Source organism: Podarcis tiliguerta, assembly GCF_965153285.1.
Source record: "Podarcis tiliguerta genome assembly, chromosome: 10".
NCBI lineage: Eukaryota > Metazoa > Chordata > Lepidosauria > Squamata > Lacertidae > Podarcis > Podarcis tiliguerta.
In genome coordinates this window covers 39428747-39448653 of record NC_139543.1, presented here as the reverse complement: position 1 = coordinate 39448653, position 19907 = coordinate 39428747, and the positions used below count along the sequence as shown (strand labels likewise).

Below are 19907 nucleotides of genomic sequence, written 5' to 3'. Positions count from 1 at the left end.
AAAACCAAGCATACACAAAACAATGGCAGCTGCTGGAATTCCCATTGACATCCATGTGTCAAAAGCCAAGGGGAACCTTCAGTGCAGGGGATAGACACACCTCCACTGGAAGTGAGTCCCACACCTTGGGAAGCACTAAGGAGAAGGCCCAGCCATGAGTCATTGCCCTGCAAGTGATACCCATCAGTGGTCTTACTGACAGGGTCTCCTTTGCAAACCTCACAGCATGGGTTGGCATGTGTGTGTGGTAAAGATGCTATTGTTGCATGTCTGTAGATTCTCTGGCATGCATTTACCTCTGTAGTGAACAGATCATAGTCTTTTATTTTATTGACCAATTTATAGACTCCCACTTTTCTGAAAGGCAGCCAATTTCAGACTTTGATTTGTTGTTGTTGTTGTCTGGTCGTTTAGTCGTGTCCGACTCTTCGTGACCCCATGGACCAGAGCACGCCAGGCACTTCTGTCATCCACTGCCTCCCGCAATTTGGTCAAACTCATGCTGGTTCTTTTCTTATCAGACTTTGATAGCAACATACAAATCTATAATGTTGCCGAATAGTTTACCAAAAAAATAAAATAAATAAAAGCAGCAAGAGAATAATGCCACCAAACAAGAGAAACTTAGGTAGGCAGAATTAAAATATCCAGACTGACTGGGATTTCAGCCAATGCTCAAGACACTGGGAATAATAGGTTTACTCTCGTGGAAAGTGCCTTGGAATGTTTAATGGCTGCAATATGTTAGACTCTTGGCTCAACATCTCATCACAAACATGTTGCTTGGGAACAAGTTCAAGGCTCAGGAAAAATATGTGATGCTTGTTGACCTGCAAACTGAAATTCCTGCAACACCTCATCTAGTTCTGAAAGGGTATTTAACCTGATGATGTACAGGTTTCAAGATCCAATAAAGTTCTCAATAGTCCAAAATGACTTGCTGTTTTAGCCCAGGGGCACTGAGCTATTAGGATCTCTGCCCTCACTCTTGATGAAATTCCAATTGCAAGTTTCTGGATATGATGTAGACCTTCCAACTGGAATAGTGAGATATTCGAGAACCAACAGCTGTTCCTGGGGCATGGTGCGATCTTTGAAAGCTTTCAGCCAAGTCTGCAAAACCAATGCTTAACTAGTATGGGCAATATTGATGCAACTTGCTGAGTAAAAGAGGTTCTTTGACCAGTTACCTGAATTAATCTATTGACACCGGCTAGCTATAGTACTGCATGCTTCTGGTATGTGTGCCTTTTTCAAGCCTATTTATCTAGGCTCAACCTGAACGGTTCTTATATGCATTTCTACCTTCCTGTGGTTCTATATAGGGCCCCTACTGTCCTGAAATATAGGGGTGTGACCCCTGGTGCATTTCTGTCAATTCACATATGAAAATAGGGACATTTGTGCATTTGTAACATCCACATTCTCACACCAATGATTACTACCTAAGAACACGCAGCTCTCCTTTACACACTGTTGGAAATCTATTCTCCCACTTAAATGCCCTGCACATTCTATTCCTTTACTCTCCAATCACCTGCATAGCACTGATTTTTAAACCAGGGTGTGCTATTAAATCAGCACCTAGAGTTTCTTCACAGAATGTTTAATGTTACAGTAGGTACAGTTGTATTTCTGCAAATAAAAAAACTCTTGGAACAGTTACTACCCCGAGAATTTATGGGCCATGTAGGTGTGTGGAAGAGAAGCAGTGATTATTTGATATCCAAGTACGTGACTAGATTAGATGATGTACCCATTCTCAACTCAAACATTCATCAAAAATCCAAGGACAGGACAAAATCTGAAGATTCCCAATGCAAAACTGTGCACACAAATGGGGTTATAAAAAGGCAACTCAACCCCCTCCACAGCAACATCTTCCTAAAAATGAAAAACCAGAACAATAAAGCAACAGTATTTTACAAGCGACAGGAACAAGGAAATAGGAGGGGTGTCTAGCTAGAATACATGAAATAAAAGCAGTACAAAAACATTTAAGTGAACTTCTAGGTTATGAAAGGTGTTGCTGAAAAAAATATCAGGTTTTAAGGTGCCACGTTTGCTGCTGCCATTGCTACTACAGGTCCGTTTTGCCAGCCTCTGCTGCTGTGTGCTATGCTCAGAGATGTGGGGGATGTTCTGGGGAGTCAGCCAGTTTTTCTAATGACTTTGCCTCTGAACAAGAAAGCAAAGCAGCTCACTCGCTCTCCTGCTCATTCACTCTTCGGCTTAGTTTTGGGACGAAGTTCAAGCTTTGTTGGTCTGACATATATCAACAAGTAGTGAAGGCATGCCAAATCCAAGGACATAAATCTTTGGGGAAGGGGGAAACTTGCCTGAGGGGAGAGTATTTAAATATCATCTTTCTTGCTGATGGACCAAAAGGCTTCTCCATAGTTCAGGGTAGTGTGTGTTTACTGCTATTCCCATGGAGCACAATTTCTTTGAAAAGAAAGGCACATGATTAAAGTGCTATTTGAAATGAAGATTTTGCTTTTAAATGTGGGTACTTTGTCTCTTTCTACTAAGATTTGTGGCAAGGAAGCACTTAACTGAATTTGTGTATGCATTAATTAAGCATAGTAAGCATATGGACGCGGGTGGCTTGGTGGGTTAAGCCACAGACCCTAGGGCTTGCCGATCAGAAGGTGGGTGGTTTGAATCCTTGGGGAAGGAGAGGCGCTGCGGAGAGAGGGAGAGCTGCGCAACGCCCCTTCAGCGAAGTGTCCCTCCTGGCTTCTGCCTTTATCCCACTGCCCGGAAGAGGCTGCGCGCGGCTATCCCATAAGCCAGGACAGCCAGAGGCTATCCCAGAAGCCAGATCCCTCTTGCTGTTCTGGCTTCTGGGATTCAGAATTTTTTTTTCTCGTTTTCCTCCTCCAAAAACTAGGTGCGCCTTATGGTCTGGTGCGTCTTATAGAGCGAAAAATATGATATATAAAGGCAGATGGAATACCGTTAACGCTTTTCACTACAAAGACATTTGTCACTCAGAAACCACTTGATCTGATAGCCAGACAAAGATACTGTACAGTGGAAGAGGACTGTAAGCAATAGTGGTCGACTTAAAGCTATATTCACTTCCTGTGTCTTGTTAATTATTTGCAGCTTCTGCCAAGAAATATATTTGTGCTACAGGCATACTATATGCAGGCTTGTATTTTCATTTCATTTAAGAGAAACTGTGCCAAGCAAGTCAGATAAATCTTTGATAGTTGCAACAAGAAAAGGTTGATTAAGGTGGATGGATTTCAAGTATTTTATTACTAATTGTTTTACTTATGTTAGCAGAAATGTTTAGGGTAGATTTGTGATAAGATCATACATTTCAAATTGGAAAGGCCAAAGAAAAAATATAAATTTTAGCTGAAGGCTATGTAAATGTTTGAGAGTTTTGTTTGGAGGAAGGTGCTTTCTGCAACTGTACCTTATTATTTATTTATTGGGTTTCTTGCCTACTCTTCACCATGAGGTCCCAGGCTGGGTTATGATATAAAAATACAATGTTAAAATCAGCACAAACAATTTGCTGTGGGGATAGTATTCCATAGCTTAGGAGCTATCACAGAGAATGACCTGTTCTGGACTGACACCCACGGAAATTCTGAGGCTGGCAGAACCACCAGCAGGACCCTTCTGCCAATCCAAGAGGATCTGTATTGAACAAAGTAGTATTTCTGAAATTTAGTCAATTCCTTTCCAGAAGAGACTCACCTGGCACCTTTTACATATTTTACTTACTTAGAAAAGGTGTTTCTAATAATAGTTCTGTCTGGCATTTGGGAGGTTGTGGGCATAGCGTGTTAACAACTGACAAAATATTTAATGATTTTAGGTTAATTTTATGCTGGCACCTTGTAAAGCACCTTGCATATTGATACTGCTATGCAAATGAACAACAGCACCAATAATAAATTGAATGTACCAAGTGCTAAAGTTCTCCGAATAGAGGTAGATCAACCTAACATGGGAAGCTGCTTCCTACTCACAGATGTGAAATAATTTCTTAGTGGTGGGGGAAATGTACTTTACACATGCTCAAAGACACCCTGTTCTTTGCTGCTACTTCTTATGATGGTGGGTTCAATAACAGTATGGAAAATATATAACATTCTGCACATCTGGCAAATTGACAGTCAGGTACCTGGGCTTGCTTCCCTTCTTTTATAGTTACTGTGATTTGTGATTTTAGTCAATACTTTGAACTTTCCTGTCTTTCATAAAGTGTAAATATAGCATGGAATCTGTAGTGTCATGCATGGATGGTGTGTGTGTGTTTCTACGATACTTGGAGTGGGTGTAAACAAACTCTTGCTAGCTATAAATCATAGCTGTGACTGTGTTCTTTGATCTGTTTGTGGATTCAGCATGAAAGTGTAGAATATTAGCTAGCAGATTAATATTCTGTGAAACTGCATTCATTAAAAAAAGAAATTGAACTTGGTAGTTGAGCTTTATTACGGCTAGTAAAGTTACTATTAACTTGTGATCATTTCTTAGGCACAGAAAACCACAACTTCAATGGGAAAACCATCTCTTCCTCCTGAGATGCTGAGACATCGTTGTGGCTACTCATTAGTGAGGAAAATATATTCTGTATGTTCTCAGTGTTTATTATTATTTCACATTGAAAGCCTGGCAGGTAACAGACAAGGCAGGTAACAGACTTAGCTGGAATATCTAATGTAGAATTGCTCCCTTGTCTAAGAAATTTATATGGTACAATCTAGTCAACTTGGTCTAGCTAAATAGTCAACATCTTGAAGAAGCGTCCAAGTTATGCTGGCATTGCTGAATTTCTAGAATAAGAAATATTGTCGCTTCAACAAACCAGGAAGTCAAGCTGTCTATCCTGGAATCTTTTCTGTTGTGTCCTTAGTATAAGAGTTGGTTCTGTTTTACTCAGTATTGTGAGAAAAGCATTATACACGTGCTGATGGCCACCATAATTACCTATCATGCACTGTAGAGTTGTCTTGACTATAAGTTCTCTGGCTAAAGGTTGCTTGCTTGATGAGCAGAATGTTTTAGGATTTCCTAGGCTTCTGCTTCTATAGACATGAAGGACAGTTTCTAGTTGTGTAGGTGCTGGAAGAGAAGATTTGAGTAATTTACTACACTAAGACTTAACAAAGTGTGAGTAGAAATATATTGTTCTAGGCCTGTTATTTGTGTGCAGAGTTATGGTGGCAGAACACCCTTTGAAGTAGAAGTGCATAGCTTGGACAGGTCCCACAGTTATTCACTTAATGTGAGATGTATATTTTACTTTAAAACATTTAACCAGTCTGGTTCTTAATACATATAATATATTTTTATTGCTACCAGTTCAGTTTCTTGGAAAAAAGTTGAAAGCATCAGCCACTGTTGCAGCTTTTACATTATGGAAATTCTCCCCTTGGGCACATATGTTTTACCCCCTTCCCAATCACAATTTCTACAAATCAATGCAATTGCCAGCTGCAGATTTCCATAACAGTTACTGGGAGAATGATTGCTTTTAACTTTTACATCCCACTATAAACAGAGCTTAGTTGGCCCAATAAAATCTCCCACTTGAGCTTTTCATATAAGAATAATAAAGGTTAAAAGCTCATCGCCATTGTGGGTACTTTCTATAGGAAAACTGTGCAATTAATGGGTAGAGTTGGGTGCAGAGAAAAGAGGAATGTGTGTGGCTGTGGCAAGTAGGTGGTCTTTAAGGTATGTGTACTGTGAACTTTTTGCCCAGTTTTTGCTGGATTGTTCAAAGCTCCAACTGAGGTCAGAAGTAAACTATATTCCTTATCCATGTACAAAATTGAAACAAAGCCCAGGAAACTAGAGTGGAAATAAGAATGAAGCAGTGTACCAGACCATGGTCTGTTTTAATTAAATAAAAATGAATGGGCACACATATGCACATGATCCACAGAGCGATTTGGAAGAGATGGATGCCCTAGTCCTAGTGGGACTACTACTTTAGATAATTGGTTCCCAGACCTTGAACTAAAGGACTTTATTATTGTTGTGGTCCCTCCTTTTGTCCATCTGATCTGAGCATTCCTAACTCATTATTCAGTTGTACTTTATTGTCCTCAAAAACCAATAAGGAACAGCCAAGGGCTTCATGAACATACCTGTACACATTTTAGATTCTATGGACTATGAGCATATAAAACTTACAATTCCAGCCAATTTGTTTTACTAGTCTACTTTATTCTGCATATTTTTAGGTTTGAATGTTAGTTATTATTCAGCAAGTGCTGTTTGGCCTTTAAGAGTAAATGCACTATTCATGTCAAGCACGATATATATAATCTGCAGACAGGTCAACATTTTAAAAATGCACCGGTATGTTCAAAATGAATTATTTCATTTCTCAACATTCTCTTCCCTGAAAATGTGATCAAAACCAGAAATAACAAAGAAATCTAAGATACCATTTTAGTTTATCTTTAATCAAAGGAAGCTAGGGTGTTACTTTTTACTGCACTTTTCTCAGTCTGCATTTTCCATCATCCACTGAAAAGGAAATGAATGTCTAGAACTTGGATTGCATCCAAGCATTTTTCTTTCATATCTGAAGGCATCTCATGTTCACAAACTGCTAAAAAGTCATTGTGGTCAGGGCTGTACGGCACTTAAATTTGAATAAATAGAAGAACCTACAGATGTACACAAGTTGTGGCGCTGGGATTCTTTGAGTTTGTGTTCATACCTGCCTGATACAGCCTTATTCCTGGATATGTTTAAAAGGTTTGGCATGTTATAGAAAGGGAAACAAAAGCCTTTTGAAATGTGTTACTAATTATTTAGATCCTCCATCAAAGACTCAACACTCATGGCAAACACAGCTCATGTGCTCTGTTCTCTCACTGCCTTTCCCAGCCTAACTTTCCCCATTTCAGTTTTAATGGTCCTTTAACGGGAGGTTATTATACTGACAATCAGTGGAATGTGTATCCAATTTCATTTACATACAGATAGATACTTGATGGACAGAATACCACGTAGTTATGCATCCAATGAGGATTTTTTATTTTGCATGTTTTCTAATGCCTTACTCACAGGCACCAAAACATCCAGTTGCAGTTGTCTCTGCCCCATTGGCTGCTGCCACTTTTGGCATGCTCACAAGGTTCACAAAGCAGACTGCTTCCATTCAGTTCAGAAATGTAAATGCTCTAAAACCTTTTCTGTTCCCTTATAACTCCTCCCCAGCCTGACTGTCCCAATCTCTAAGTGAAGTCTGGAAGCTCTGGAAGGTAGAAAGATCTTGGCCAGGAGAGAAGCTTGGCTAAAAAGTACAGTGGGTTTAGACATGATGGTCCTGGAATCAGTGGCAGCCAGAAGATGCAAAAATGACAGTCCCGTGAGGTGGTGGAATCAAATACTCAAATAACTAATTCATTACCCTTAAAAAAAGGAAAGGCTTTTGGCAAAAGATTATCAAAGCTCTGTACAAGTCACATCTCCTACTTTTAAAAAGAGAGTATAAATGATTTTGACTCCTCCCTGCCCCAAATATGTTAGCTGTGCATACTGAAAATAAGAAGCAAATATATTTGCTCAATGCTTTTTTACCACTTTCCCCCTTTCCTAAATTACCCCTGTGATTGTTACTTTCAGAACTGCTTTGGCGTGACCTTTTTAATACGCATGACATGAGCATTAAACATTTCCATGTTTCAAAAGCAAGATGTGTTGCAAAGTTTAGTACAGAGTATATGTACATCCAGTTGGATGTGACATCTCACTGAAGCTTCACTGCCAGGTGTCAAATGAACTAGTATAGTTGGAACATATTTTAAGTAACTAAAACCACCTCGAGACTCATCTGCACTGTACTGCTTAGTAGGACATTAAAATGGGTGACTGATTTATCTTTTTTCTGATCTACAGCCCTATGGTTTTATAATATGCCCAAAGAACAAGAAAATATCAAAAGGCAAACCTGTCAATATTGCACAGCGGAGTCATCACTAATGAAATGTTTGCTCTGTGATGAAATTATACTCCACAGCGTCATAGACAGGACAGCATACAGCTGGAGTCTGATGACACAGTTTACTCCTTGTTTCATTCACAGGTGTTTTTCCACAGCACTAGCAGCCTTTCCTTGGGGGTAATCAGGTTCTTAAATCTTCACATTGCCAATTCCAGAGGTCAAGTCATATATTTTTCAGTCAATTAAATTCCAGGAAACCTCCCAGAGCTTGATGTAGTTTCATAGAATTGTAAAGTTGGAAGGGACCCTGAGGGTCATCAAGTCTAACCCCCTGCAACACAGAAATCTCAACTAAAGCATCCATAACAGATGGCCATTTGATAAGTTATGCCAGTAGCCTTATAAAGATTATTGTATTTTAATATTCTGTTGGAAGCCGCCCAGAGTGGCTGGGGTATAAATAAATAAATTGTTATTATTATTATTAAACCATTTTTAAGACTCCCAATTGGCACCTCTCTTTATTATTCTCTTATTCTGTCTTGTATATTATTTCCAGGTTATATACCGAGCTCTGTCACCACCCAATTCTGCTGATGATCCTTACAGTCCTGAAGCTCAGGCACAGTTGAAGATCACTAACCTCCGCGTGCAGCTGCTTAAGCAACAATCCTGCCCTTGCCATAGCAATGACATGAATGCAAAACCTCCAGAACTAACCTACTATGCAATCTATGATTTTATTGTAAAAGGAAGCTGCTTTTGTAATGGTCATGCAGATCACTGTGTGCCCATCAAAGGATTTAAGCCTGTTAAAGCAGCAGGAGTCTTCCATGTGGTAAGTTTATGTTGGGATAAACCTTGCACAAAGTCTCAAGTATAGAGATCAATGTTCCGAAAATAAGGTGAATTGTTGAGCTTGGTGTCAGTTGCATGGGGAATTAATATCCTAAAGACAAGAATGTCTCCTGAAAGTCAGAATGGGAACAGACAATATATTATGACTTTCCTATACCTAAGGAATATCTAGAAGTTACCTAAATTAGACAGAAGTCTAGGCTACTTTAATTTTGAATTAAGCTGTGAAAATTTACATGATCTAAATTATAATGTTGGCTCACAATGTGAAAAGAAGCTAACAGTATGCATAACAGTCCAACGCAGCTCTGATACAAGCTTGCTTCTATGTATTGTATATAACCTGATTAGTGCATGTGCTGTATACCACCCATCTCACAAGTTTTGATTTCACTGGGATGTAGAATCTGAAACAGACCTTCGAAAAGAAGCAATAAGTTGCAGGATTCAGCAGAGGTGAGGGAGAAACTGATAGATGAGCTGTTTTCAAGGCCTAAATTATAGCCGTATTGGTGATATGATTTGGCACCCAATCTGATCTATGTTGGAAAGCACCTAATCTGAGATCTGCTTTATTTCCCAATGTGAAAAACAAACATATTACAACATGTATGCAAATGCACAGATATGAATGCTTGCAAATCTAACAAACAGTGAAACCTTTAGTTTTCATAAGATGTTTCCCTGGTGGAAAGTTTTTGAAACTAGCTACATAGACTAGATCATTTCAGCTGGCAATCCCCAAGACTGCTGTGTATGTAACATAAATTGTCCTGGTTTCTATTTCTCTCATGTACTTGTTCTGCAAGAGTTGTGGCAGAATGATAACAAAGAAGGATAAACAAAAACATAGTGTGGCAAGACTTAACAATCTAGCAAATCAAATCAAAAGCAAGGCCAGTGTAGTGCAATTTAAAACTACTGGTAGTACAGTGAATGTAGCCTGCATAGTGCTCAAGTAATACTAATAGGAAACAGGGAGAAGTGTAATGGCAGTTGTGTGTTATTTACAAGATATAATTATAAAATATTTCCATTTAGGCACCCACATTGATCATTTTAGCTTTTTGGTATTGCTGACAGGTGCCTTGCGAAATCACCTTACCCCATATATGCCTAGTCAACCATTTCAATCAGTGGAACAGGCACTGCTACAGGTGTCCCTTAAAACTTGTTCTGAACTTTTAGTATGCACCTGTGCTTTAAAACTCTGCCTATTGATATCTGGCACTGATATCACTGTGCTGTATTCTTTTTGATGCCTGCTTAATTCATCTTCGTTTAGGCAAGCCTATCAGACATGTAGACACGTAGAAATTGCATGTCCTTTGAGTATTTTAAATCATTTTTTGACCTTTTTTCATCAATAATTTTAATGTTTCATTTTATTTTATTGTAAACTGCTTAGATGTGCATTTTCCCCTTACAATCAAGTGCTACATAATTTTTTAAAAAAATAAAAATAAATTAAATAGATTAAACAAACATAATTCAAAATATTCTCCAAAATATATAAAAATTTGTAGAGTAGGGTCAATATGAGAATATATGAACATGTTTTAGTCAACATATATTTTACTAAAAATCCAAAGCCACCTTTATTTTATATACTCTCCTTGTGGTAATTTTTTTTACCCGCAGTAGCACTTTGCTGTTTATTTTGTTGGAAAAAAGCTAATTTTAAAACAGCTACAATTTAAAAACAATTTTCTAAAGACTAATTCCCCTTTTATCCTTTCGATATTGTCCCTTGTGTGAAGATTTACATTGTCTTAGTAAAAAACCCTATAACATCTACCATAATAAAGCTGCAATAGTAGTGTAGAACTCAAATCATTATGCAATATAAACAATACTAATCAAAAGGGAAGGTTTTTTTGGGGGGGACAGGTCTTCTAGTGCACAAGAGCTGTTAGTTGCTTCTTTCTCAGTATAGTACATTCAGGAACATAAGTCATGAAGTATTTTCTAAAAACCCAGACAATTTGAAAAGAAGTAATTGAATATATTAATTGAGGAACAAAAAGGCAAGGGGAGGAAACATGCCCTAGCAACTGTCTTTGTGTGTGAAAATCAATCACTAATTTATCTTACACAAGTCAACTTTTGTAACACTGTTTGCCTTGCACAGTATAATGAGTGACATTACCAGAGAGCTGTCAAGCTAAGAAAGAAAGCAGTCTGGAAGTGGAGTAAAATGGAAAGGGCTAATGACAGAATGAAATATAGTGTGAAAAAAAGAACTCTGGTTAAATGAACTCACTTGTGTCAATTCACAAAACAGTGAAACATCCTGGGAAATGTGTCATTTAGCTATGCCTCATAAAGATTCAAAATGAATAGTACAGGGGTAAATGGAAATTGCTGGAAAATGTTTACATTCTGGTTTAGTCGTCACAAATGCATCGTGGCTGGCTGCAAATCAAACTGGAGGCATGCATATGATCATTCTAGTGCAAAATTATAATCTTTGTGGTGGCAGCAGCAGCAGCAGCAGCAGCAGCTGTTTCTTATTGATTTAACTTCTCCAATTTCTTTAGATCTTTTTTATTCTCAAAATCTGCTTTCTCATTATTTGTTCATGACTGTGTAGTCCTATATATGTGTACTCCAGAAGTCATTCTGACTGAGTTCAGTGGGGCTAACTTTCAGGGAAATGGGTAAAGGATGGCAACACCAGTGACAGAAATATGAATATATATCCTGATTATCAAATTGGGACATACGGGAGCCAGAAAGGATGTGTTTGGTGTGTTGTTGTTTTTACATGGCCAATGCCATGTGTGTGACAAGTTGCTGGCCTGCTTTTTACAACCGACTTTCTTGTGCGTAAAAAAAAATACATTTTAATTACAAATACCTGATTCACATATACACCATCCATGAGTACAGTGGTACCTCAGGTTACAGATGCTTCAGGTTACAGACGCTTCAGGTTACAGACTCCGCTAACCCAAAAATAGTATCTCAGGTTAAGAACTTTGCTTCAGGATGAGAACAGAAATTGTGCTCCGGCGGCGCAGCGGCAGCAGCGGGAGGCCCCATTAGCTAAAGTGGTGCTTCAGGTTAAGAACAGTTTCAGGTTAAGAACAGACCTCCAGAACGAATTAAGTACTTAACCCGAGGTACCACTGTATTTGTTTCACCACCCTCCCAGGACTTCCAGTTCATACTTTGTGTCATGCTGGCTGCCCAGTCATGCAATTCTTACAACCTACTATTAGGTTTGAAGCAGCATGTGGCAATTTCTGACTGGAGAAATACCTGTCAATGTATTTCGTTCCTTTTACAAACCTGGACTTTTAAATTTCTATGATGAAGCTATACGACACTGGTCTCTTTCCCAAATAGCTTGTTGTATTACATACAGCTGTCCTGATTAGTTGGCCTGCTACTAATAAGCAAACTTATGCAGGCTGTGGTAGATATTTTTTTCCATGGAGCTCTAAGCAAACATGACACCTGCTTTAAGCATATACCATGGTCCTTTTTTTTTTGCATGCTATGAAGTTAGATAGCAATTTCCAGAAAAATATTCCTGGATGGTTACTTTCCCCACTCTTCCATTGCCAGGAATGGATTGTTTTATTCAACGTAAAGAGTTTCCTTTCTCTGGTTCATTCTTCATCAGCTTGAATATTTAGGCCTGTACCTGGAGCTATAACACTAATAACATTCCATCCTTCTGCAACCTTCTCAGTCAGAGACTGTTATATTCTGAGTAGGATGAAAAGCAACACCAGTTCCCTCTTGACATTCCTCGCTCATCACTAGCTTTTCTACAGTGCCCGTTTATGACTCAGTCCATATTTTTATTTAAGAGGAGCCAAAACACTCCAACTGTGATAATAGAATCATACAGCTAAGAAGGATCAAACAACTATCCATCTACCACTCCTCAAGGACCCTTTTATATAATAAATCTCAAGCAGAAAGAGGGTGTTGGCAGAACAAATAGCTTCAAGGAACTTATCCAATTCCAATGCTGCAGGGGAAGTCAGAAATTACTAGGATTATTGCCCAGTTTGACCTGGGGAAATTCCTTCTGAATGCTAAATATGGTGTGCCATGAGACCCAAAACATTCCACATTATAAAGAACTTCACATTGTCTCTCGCCAGCAGCTTCATCTGGACAAACAAGCTCAAAGAGTCTTTAAAATGCCCTGTAAATATAATGGGAGCAAAGCCACTCAGAAGGGTATTCTGAGCAGCAGCCTATTTGTAACTGTGGCAAGAGTCTCTCTTTCTCTCTCTTATGAACTTGTAATGCTATTTAGCTACCAATACTTTCTTGATAAGAGCTGTATTTTCTGGTTGTCAAGTACAGATCAAGAAGTTCAGTGCAGAGCTACTTAGATGTTTATATTTTTGCTATGTATGCTATAAAGGTAAAGGTAAAGGGCCCCCTGACCATTAGGTCTAGTCATGACCAACTCTGGGGTTGTGGCGCTCATCTCGCTTTAGTGGCCGAGGGAGCCGGCGTACAGCTTCCGGTTCATGTGGCCAGCATGACTAAGCCGCTTCTGGCAAACCAGAGCAGCGCACGGAAATGCCGTTTACCTTCCCACCGGAGCAGTATCTATTTATCTACTTGCACTTTGACGTGCTTTCGAACTGCTAGGTGGGCAGGAGCGGGGACCGAGCAACGGGAGCTCACCCTGTCATGGGGATTTGAACCGCCGACCTTCTGATCGGCAAGTCCTAGGCTCTGTGGTTTAACCCACAGCGCCACCCATGTCCCTCATGTATGCCATACCAATGAGCAAATGATAAGCTATCTTGCCTACACTGTTTACTCTCCCTGAATCACCCACATTCCGATAGGAAAATCTAATGGGGTAATTTACCACAAAGAAATAACTCATTGTAAATAAAATAGAGTAAAAAGATGTGGAAGAAATTCTCTAACATTAATCCAAATTTCAAATCTAATTTTTGACATCAAAAGGAAGCTGCTCACTAGTGTTTAATCAAGAGGGGGCTACGGCAATTAAGCAATGGCATTTTAGTACAGCACAATAGCAATATATATGTGAGGACTGTTTTTGGGGGGAGAATTCTAAAGCTGTCATAAAACACAAAGTGGATATGGGAAGGGGTTCAGTACAATTTATAAAATAAATGTACAGGTTATCCAATAACTAGGGGAAGGCATAATAGGTGCATACATACTGCTATTACCATGATTAATGGTTAGCACTTTTATAGCACATTTCAAATGTTCAGAGTGTTTCATATACATCATCTCCATAAAACTTACAACAGCCCTGGAAGGCAAACAAGTATCCTTGTATTGTGAATGCGGAGCTAAGACCGAGAGATAGTTGGCTCCCGAGGAGGAGACTACAGCTGCTTTGCTGTTCCTCAAACCTTCCTTAATATTTCCTTATTTGCTTCTAAAACAACTTCTTGCCACTCTTAATGAGCACATGAATCCTTGGGATTTGTTGCATAAACCTACAAGTATATAGCCATGAAAACTGGGACCCTGTCTCTGCACAAGGATGCTGTATGTAGGCTTGATACAAGGTACATTGCAGTGATTCTTCCTCCTCACTCCATGCATTCAGTGTATCGTTTCAAATATTCTGAACAGGACCCCTATTCAGTGCAGGTGTTGTGATATTGCTGCAATGCTGGAATAATTCCATGCGAGCAAGCAATCAGGTTCAACTGAAAAGAACAATTTTCTATTCAGTTAGCAAGCAGTTAGTGGGCAGACACATTTCCAAATCACCAGTGATTTCACAATGCTGTAGGTGCACCTGCATGTTATCTCTAGAAATGCCACTACAGTCATAGTTGTCACAGTTTGTTTCCCCTTTGTTAGGTCCATGGAAGGTGCATGTGCAAACACAATACTGCAGGAACTCATTGTCAACATTGCGCTTCTCTCTACAATGACCAGCCATGGCGAGCGGCAAATGGCAGAACAGGAACTCCAAATGAATGCAGATGTAAGTAACAAGTTAATGGCAGTGCTTCTGGGCTATCAGGATATGCAGAAATGACCCTGGGTAAGCAAATTAGAAAGCCAAAACCAATGCCACTATCCACAACATTTTAAAACATTGGTTTTAAAATTTAAAACTAATTAAAAAAATTAGTTTACTAAGATGTTCATTCATTTTACCAAGAAGGTGACATTTGTTTGGCCCCCTTCAATTCTCCAATTTTGAGCTATTCAGTTTTTCTTGGAGCACCTAAATAAATTATACTAGACACTGAAACACTAAATATTTTAAAGTTTTAATTTACAATACAGAAGATACAGAAGCAGCAATAATTATACTGGATTTGCGTATCTGTCGTAGGATAATCTGATTTGGTCTTTAAAATATTTGATTTGATATTTTCATATTCTACCAAAAACTTCATTATGGAAGGCTTGCGGTAACTTGCAGCAGATTCACTCTAAATTGGTACATTAGAGTAACTAAACACTGATAATTTGCAGATATTGGAAACATCTTCAGGCTGACATATACATTTCATTTTATTATTAATCAGCTCTCATTATGTGTAAGGGTTTTTTCTGCATTCTTTTTAAAAGAGCATCCTTAATTTGTCTTTTTGCTTATCTTGGCTGTGTTTCAGCCTGTAAGTGCAATGGGCATTCTGACTCTTGCCACTTTGACTTGGACGCATGGCTGGCATCAAGAAACCAAAGTGGTGGGGTGTGTGATAACTGTCAACACAATACAGAAGGGCAGCACTGCCAACGTTGCAAACCAGGCTACTACCGAGACCTCAGAAGACCCTTTTCTGCCCCAGATGCCTGTAAATGTAAGCTAATATGAATTTATCAATATTATGAATATTTAAATACTAGATCTTTCTGTTGCTCATTCTCATGCCAAGGTTAAAAAAAACGTTTGGTATCCTCACATTTGTAAATGAAGGAACTACAATCCTCAAATATTTCATTATGCAGTATATCTAACTAATGCCAGTTTACCGGTCAAGGAGCTTGCTGTGGAGTTCCACCAGTTACTATTCATTACCATATGTACTTTAGAATAATGGTGATGGAGCTAAAAGTAGCTGTGATAGGAACATTCAAGCAAACTTCGAATATATGGGGATTTTTTTTAAGCCAGTGATAAGCCAGTGGTTTCTGTTGGTTGGTTGGTTTTATTCATGTACATCTGATGGGTGGGGTATAATAATAATAATAATAATAATAATAATAATAATAATTAATTATTATTATTATTATTATTATTATTACCTGGATTCTTGTCCGTGACAGTGATTAAAGAAGCATATAAATAGAGTATTCTCTTCTACAAAGTAGATGTATTGTAATTACTAATAATATGAACAGCAACAACAAAGCTTCACCTTTTGTTTTTGTTATAAAGGGAGTTTTGGAAGGCCCAGCTTGTAATGTGGAAATGAGAAAATCTACACCTGCTGAAACTCCTCCTTCTACATTTTGACTAAAAAAAGACCATGTTCAAGATGGCTAACAATTGTTGTAGATGTTGTTAGTTTATATTCTGCATTTTGACGTTAAAAAACAAAGTGCTCAAGACTGGTAACAACAATATCTATAACAATCGTTAGCCATCCTGAACACAGTCTTTTTTTAGTCAAAATGTAAAGAAGTTTCTGCAGAATACAAGCTATTTTATTAAATAAATTGTCCATACTCCTAGCGTACCTTTGCAATTTGATCACCCCTATTTCTGGCATTCAGTGAAATGCCAGTTGTGGCAACTGTAGTTGTAGATGCAGCGTTCAAATCATGGCAGAAGATGTAGCAGGAAATCCTAACTTGACCTTAAGCAGGAGGCTGCAAGAGACGGTGGACACTTGAGTGAATAGCAGGACTTAGAACAGCTTGAAGAAGACGGTTTGCTCCTATAAAGTATAGAGTTCCTTTTATTTCCCTTGACCCTGACTACCCTCCCAGGTTCCACACCTTCCTGAAGATTGGAGGTGCTTAAAAGGGTAGTCCCCTGGCCTAGAGATAAGATTTTTGCCAATGAACAGTAGTACAGAGGAGACGACCAGCATTGTCTAATATCTTTTCCCTTAAGCTAAATATGTAAAAATACACATGATTGGAATTCTTCACCCATTAGATCCACTAACACCTCAGTCTCATTTTACTGAGTAAAACGTTGCCTACAGAGAATATTTTATTTGGATTGACAGTGATGACATTCAAATCCCAGATTACCTATGGACTGTCAGAATCACCGGGGGCGGGGGGCACAATTTCAGGCCAGAAAAGACTGTTTTTCAAGGAACGCAAATCTTCCCAGGCAAGTACACTCTGGAAGAATATGTTGAGTACACTGGATGGCAGCAGTTTTCCTCGATTGCAGCAGCTGGAACAAAATGTTGCTGTGAATGTGATCACGGAAGTTGCCAAAGAATGTTGGAACTACTTCTGTGTTTCTTTTTAAAATGTGCTTGTGGGAGCAGGTGGGGGGATTGTTTGGTTTTTGTTCTTGTATTTATTATGTATTTTGTGTTTTTATCTCATATTTTAATGCTGTGAACCACCACAGATGAAGGGTGGTATACAAATTTAAATAAATAAATAAAGAATAAATACTACTATTATAATAACAATAACAATAACTGCCTTCCAGTCTCAGCTGCATCTCTAAAAATACAATAAATAATAGGGTTTTGGGGAGGACGAATAAGTATTGTAAAGCATTTTGCATACAATCTATAGAAATGGTAAAAGCTTTCCCCATAACAGCAATCGATCCTTCAAGTTTTCTTTTCTGACTTCCTCTTCCTGATCAGCTTACTTTTTTTCTTTTCTTTTCTTGCAAAATCTATTGATACAAAGCAAATTCCTCTCAGCTGTTGCCTCCAAGCCATAATGAGTTTCATTCCTGGGCAGCCATCCCAGTTTTATCTTCAGCTGCTATCATTTGTGCAAAGTCCACAACAATGGAGTCAGAGTGACACATGATAGAGCCAACAGAGGAGACAGATATTTCCTGCGTGAAATTGTTCAGTCACAGCTTTTCACTTGCTGTGTAAAGTGTGAGGAGTGTTTTGGATAGCTCCAGCTGAACAGAAAACTTGTGCTTTGAGGGGATCAAGCAGAGATTACAATCTCGACAGAAAAAGGCCTTGTGTCTTGCATAGTTTGTGTTGATAACGACATGTCTGATAACCTTATTCATATACAGTCGTAGACAATGGAATTCTGCAGATATTGCCAGCTCACTCACTGAGGAGCAACGAAAATGGAAAAGCTCCAAGGTCAAAGCAAATGAAGGAGCTGTTAAACCACAAATCCTTAAACTACACTAAGCAAAGTGAACAATGTGTAATATTTGTTCAGGAGTGTGTATGTACTAGATAAAGCAGGGCATACTCTTATTTAACATGGCAACTGTAGCAATCTGCTTGAAGGTTACATAGATTCTCCCACCTCTTCTATTTTTAACAACTTGTATGAATTTTTAAGACTCTGCTACAATGTCACGGGGGTGATAAGAAGGTTCATAACTGATTGCAGTCATTAAATTTAAAACACTTGTATTCCATACACAGATGGTTGTAACACTTGGATCTTGTTATCCAAGACTCAACTGAAAGTTCTAGTAATCAGAGCTTATTTGCTGCATTCTAAATTTTGAGGATGTTGTATAAAAGCAGTTAACATTTGTTTAGAGTTGAGAACTGCTTTTAATACTCCGGGGCCATGGTTATATTGAATTTCAGATTCAGTTTTAAGTCAATTTATCCAATAAGCAAGAGATCATGTGTTTTTAGCACACCTTACTGCAAGCATATTACAGCTAAAAGGTGAAATTTTGCACTCAACACTTTTAAGGAATGGCATAGTGATTGGTATGGGAAACAATACAGGGCATTTTCACATGTGAGACTTCAATAAGTCTGCCATGTATCTGTAAAACCCACAGTAGTAAAAACTATAATAATGTACTGCACGGAGAAAACATACATTTGCATTGTTTGCAGGGCCAAACTACAAATGGCAGTGGCAGATTCATGCATTTATATTTCTTGAACCCTTGAATGTAAAACAAGAATAATACTAAGTCTGGGTGACACCTTTAGGATATACTCTCTCCCCATATATGTTCATCTCACATGTATGTTTTAATATTGCAGTGTGCTCCTGCCACCCTGTTGGATCAGCCGTGCTTCCCTTTAGCAATACCACCTTCTGTGATCCCAGCAATGGTGACTGTCCCTGCAAACCTGGAGTGGCTGGTCCTCAGTGCGACAGGTGCATGGTAGGATACTGGGGCTTTGGAGATTATGGCTGCCGAGCATGTGATTGTGCAGGAAGCTGTGACCCACTAAATGGAGACTGCATCAATAAGTGAGTGGACAAACATATTGCCAACTATAAATGGCTAGCTAACATAAGGACAGGGAGTTTATCTACAAGAAATACATGTTTGAAATAGAAGTAATAAAAAGGTTAGAGGTGTAGGACAAACCTCTTGAGCAGAGATGGAGGACCTGCAATCCTTCACATGTTTTTGGATAAGAACTCCCATCATTCCTGACCACTGGCCATGCTGGTTGGGGCTGATGGGAGTTGAAGCACAGCAACATCTAGAAGGCCACATGTTCCTCATCTCTGCTCTAGAACAAAATGTTGTTGTTTTATTGTAACGCCTCACATGAACCACACATTATAGTTGGATTGAAAGGATTAAGTACTAAATTAATCTGACTGGGGGAGGGGGGATATGCATCAGAAAAAGGAAACAATCACTTTTCTAAGTCTTACCTTGAAGTTATTGAGACATACTGGTAGCACTTCCCACAAAAGAAAGAAAGAATTGGAACAAGAAAAATATACAGTATTGGAGAGGCATAAGTATAGCTCAGTTGGTTAGAGCATGTTGCTCATAATGCTAAGGTTGCAGATAATCCTCAGGGTCTCTTCCAACTCTATGTTTCTATCATTCTATTATTCCATATTCCCCCTCACATGACTAGTTTAGAAGGAAAAAAAGAGAACTTCCCTTCCTGCAAGAAATTAGCTATGGGTGACTATATCATAATCCTAAAAACTCTACCAGGCACTGCTAGAAATCTCTTCCAAGCTCTGAACTTGTGTGAGATCTATAAATGAATTGCAGATAAGTAAATCC

At 38.7% G+C, this 19907-nt stretch overlaps 1 protein-coding gene and 1 long non-coding RNA gene across 5 annotated transcripts in view; one reads left to right on the top strand and one right to left on the bottom strand.

The window, feature by feature from the left end:
* NTN4 (netrin 4) overlaps positions 1-19907 on the top strand; it is a 39145-nt gene that overhangs the window by 12851 nt on the left and 6387 nt on the right. For all 4 annotated transcript variants that reach the window (XM_083401041.1, XM_083401040.1, XM_083401039.1 and 1 more), the window contains exons 3-6: positions 8493-8771; positions 14624-14750; positions 15391-15579; positions 18910-19123. In XM_083401041.1, coding sequence (XP_083257167.1) covers positions 8493-8771; positions 14624-14750; positions 15391-15579; positions 18910-19123 — 809 coding nt within the window. The remainder of the gene's footprint in view (positions 1-8492; positions 8772-14623; positions 14751-15390; positions 15580-18909; positions 19124-19907) is intronic.
* Positions 4414-19907, bottom strand: part of LOC310658762 — a 50029-nt gene continuing 34535 nt past the window's right edge. Inside the window, exon 3 of the long non-coding RNA XR_014502482.1 lies at positions 4414-5091. This is a non-coding gene — a long non-coding RNA (uncharacterized lncRNA). The remainder of the gene's footprint in view (positions 5092-19907) is intronic.